This window comes from Parasteatoda tepidariorum, chromosome 10 (genome assembly GCF_043381705.1).
Source record: "Parasteatoda tepidariorum isolate YZ-2023 chromosome 10, CAS_Ptep_4.0, whole genome shotgun sequence".
Classification (NCBI taxonomy): domain Eukaryota; kingdom Metazoa; phylum Arthropoda; class Arachnida; order Araneae; family Theridiidae; genus Parasteatoda; species Parasteatoda tepidariorum.
The window spans coordinates 35,616,503-35,618,949 of NC_092213.1; the positions used below are offsets into that span (position 1 = coordinate 35,616,503).

Below are 2,447 nucleotides of genomic sequence, written 5' to 3' on the forward strand. Positions count from 1 at the left end.
CGTTCGTAATATAAACAATATAAACAACTTACTTAATGCTTTTGACAAATCAAACACTTTGTCAAAAACATTAGGATATTAAAAAATATATATTTTTTAAATATAGTATTTTAATATTCGCGAATACAAGAGGTAAATTTAAAGCGTCAATAAGTGCTTAAATATATTTTGATTATGTGATTGTAAAACGCATCTATGCTATAACACTAAGTTGGAATAAAAAGGTAGAATAAAAAGTATACACTCTAAGAAAAAAAGCTCTCACTTTTAAGGATTCAGCAATCCTAGAGCAGTATTTCCTTAATTTAGAGAATCATTTCGTCACCAAATCACGTGATTTGTGATGAAATGCGATCTCTCAAATATATGACGAAACTTGTTCGTAATGCATGGTAAGAGATCGTTAAATAGAATGATGAGCCTAGAATAAAGACTAGACAATTTACCTGACGAATTAAGCTGACCAACTGTATGGCGGTTAAGGAGTTGGCCTCGTACCCTGGAGACTCGGGATCCCAATCCCACTTCGAGTTTGGGTGTAACTTATCTCTCTGTTCTATCTGTCCTTGCCACCAATATGGTGTTAACTCATCTAAATAGTTATAACACGGAAATCTGGTCATGGAGTGAAAACTCACTGAACGATATAGTAGAACATCTGACTATATCAAATAATAATAATGTCCTTGGAAAAAGGTGATAGTGAAGGTTGTATAATCAAAAAGTTATTTACATATCGCGTATTTTAGGTTTGGAGAGGTTTTGAGCACAACCATCTACTGAAGGTGATTTCCAGTATCAAAGTAAAAACAGCTAATGCCCAGCCTATACCTAGAATAATGAACAGTCCATTTAAATCTGATAATCCTAAAGCTGATGCTGATGCACTTTGATAAACGCCACCATTTAAATTTTTCTTTAAATCTAATTTAAAGAATACATCGCTCATGAATTTATTATATAAGCCACCACTTAAAATTCGGAGAATTATTTTATTGAAACGCTTTTTGCAACAGAAGTGTTTGCTAATTGCAACTCCGAACGGAAAATATCCAAACGCGTCCTTCGAGTAAAAGTAAGATTGAGGGGACCCAAAAACTAAGCGAAACAGAAAAGGTGACCCAAGCATTGCTGCGTGTTTTGGTACACTTTGTCTGTCATAAGATGTGTAGTACCATTTATTCTTTTTAATATATTCTCCTAATCCTTTGAGATGGGGTATATCGCTTTTTGACAAATACTCTGCTTCCAGAGTGGGTAATGCTGCTCGACACTCCATTTTTCCCTCTCTGACTGCAGCGTAGAGTTCCTTGAAATCTTTTATTTGCTTCATTCTAATCGGGGATGTCAAAAACGATAACAGGACTGAGCTGTAACTCAGAGTTATCAGATATGAATATATAAGCCAAATTCCTAGTGGTATCCGCCTGGAAATTGAACGAGGGTTGTAGTTCATTCCTTGTCCGAAAGACGATGCCCACAAATTTATGAAAACGGAGCAAATAGAATCTCTTGGGGAAATCAAAGTTCGAAATAGCACTGTTACTAAGAGCAGTACGATAAAGAATAAACACCATACAAGCCTGCTGAAAGGATACGTGAATGCTGATGTTTTTGGCAAGAATGAAGCATGGTGCATCAGAAATGTTTTGTCGAGAGGTAGGTAAGGCATGCTGAAGTCCACAACAGTTGACCTTTCTTCGGTGATACCCATTAAGGAGAATGCCATGTCAGCTTCATTCCTTGCGAGCATTCCCATCATTCCAGTCCAGTTTCCGAATGTATCATTTGAACCGTACGATGAGTCTGAGGGAACAAGAATTTCATATTCGAAATTAAGTTTACTTGACAATAGATTTATTAATTCTGCTTCAAATCCAGAGATAATGGTAATATTGTTAATTCTTTTAATTTCTAAGGCTTTGACAATTGGTAGGGCTGAGATTCTAAGTTTAGAGGGAAAATAAGCTGCCATTCTATTTGAAATCTTTATGGAATTCTTCTTGAAATGAGGGTGAAGATTTAACGTTTTAATCTAAAAATTTTGACATTAAATTTTTAGTTTAAATTCAGTTCAGGCTCTTTTAATTAAGTCAGTTCCTGAAGAATAACAGATAATAGAGATGTTGAGTTGGCAAGAAATATTCTCAGTTCTTCACGAATTCTTGGACGAAATGTTCTTCTACTTGAAACGAGTATAAAAATTTTCCGTTTGCGTCAAAATTTTTGAGTCAATTCTCTAGTCAAAAATGCTTCTTGATTCGCTTAGTTAAGTCAGCTCTTAAAAGCTGAAAGAGAATAAAAAATCTGAGGAAAATTCGTCATTCTTCACAGAATGAACGAGTTTTTTCTTCGTAAGGAATTATTTTATCCGAAATTGTTTAAATACTTTTAATCTATACGATAATCAGAGTTAATTCCGAGGGTTATATGAAATACTTTATTTG

At 34.5% G+C, this 2,447-nt stretch overlaps 1 protein-coding gene across 1 annotated transcript; it reads right to left on the bottom strand.

The window, feature by feature from the left end:
• Nucleotides 1–745: 745 nt before the first annotated feature.
• On the bottom strand, nucleotides 746–1,975 carry LOC110283499 (probable glutamate receptor). The gene has a single exon (XM_021148746.3). It carries the CDS (start codon nucleotides 1,973–1,975, stop codon nucleotides 746–748), a length of 1,230 nt encoding a protein of 409 aa, XP_021004405.1.
• Between the last annotated feature and the right edge of the window lie 472 nt (nucleotides 1,976–2,447).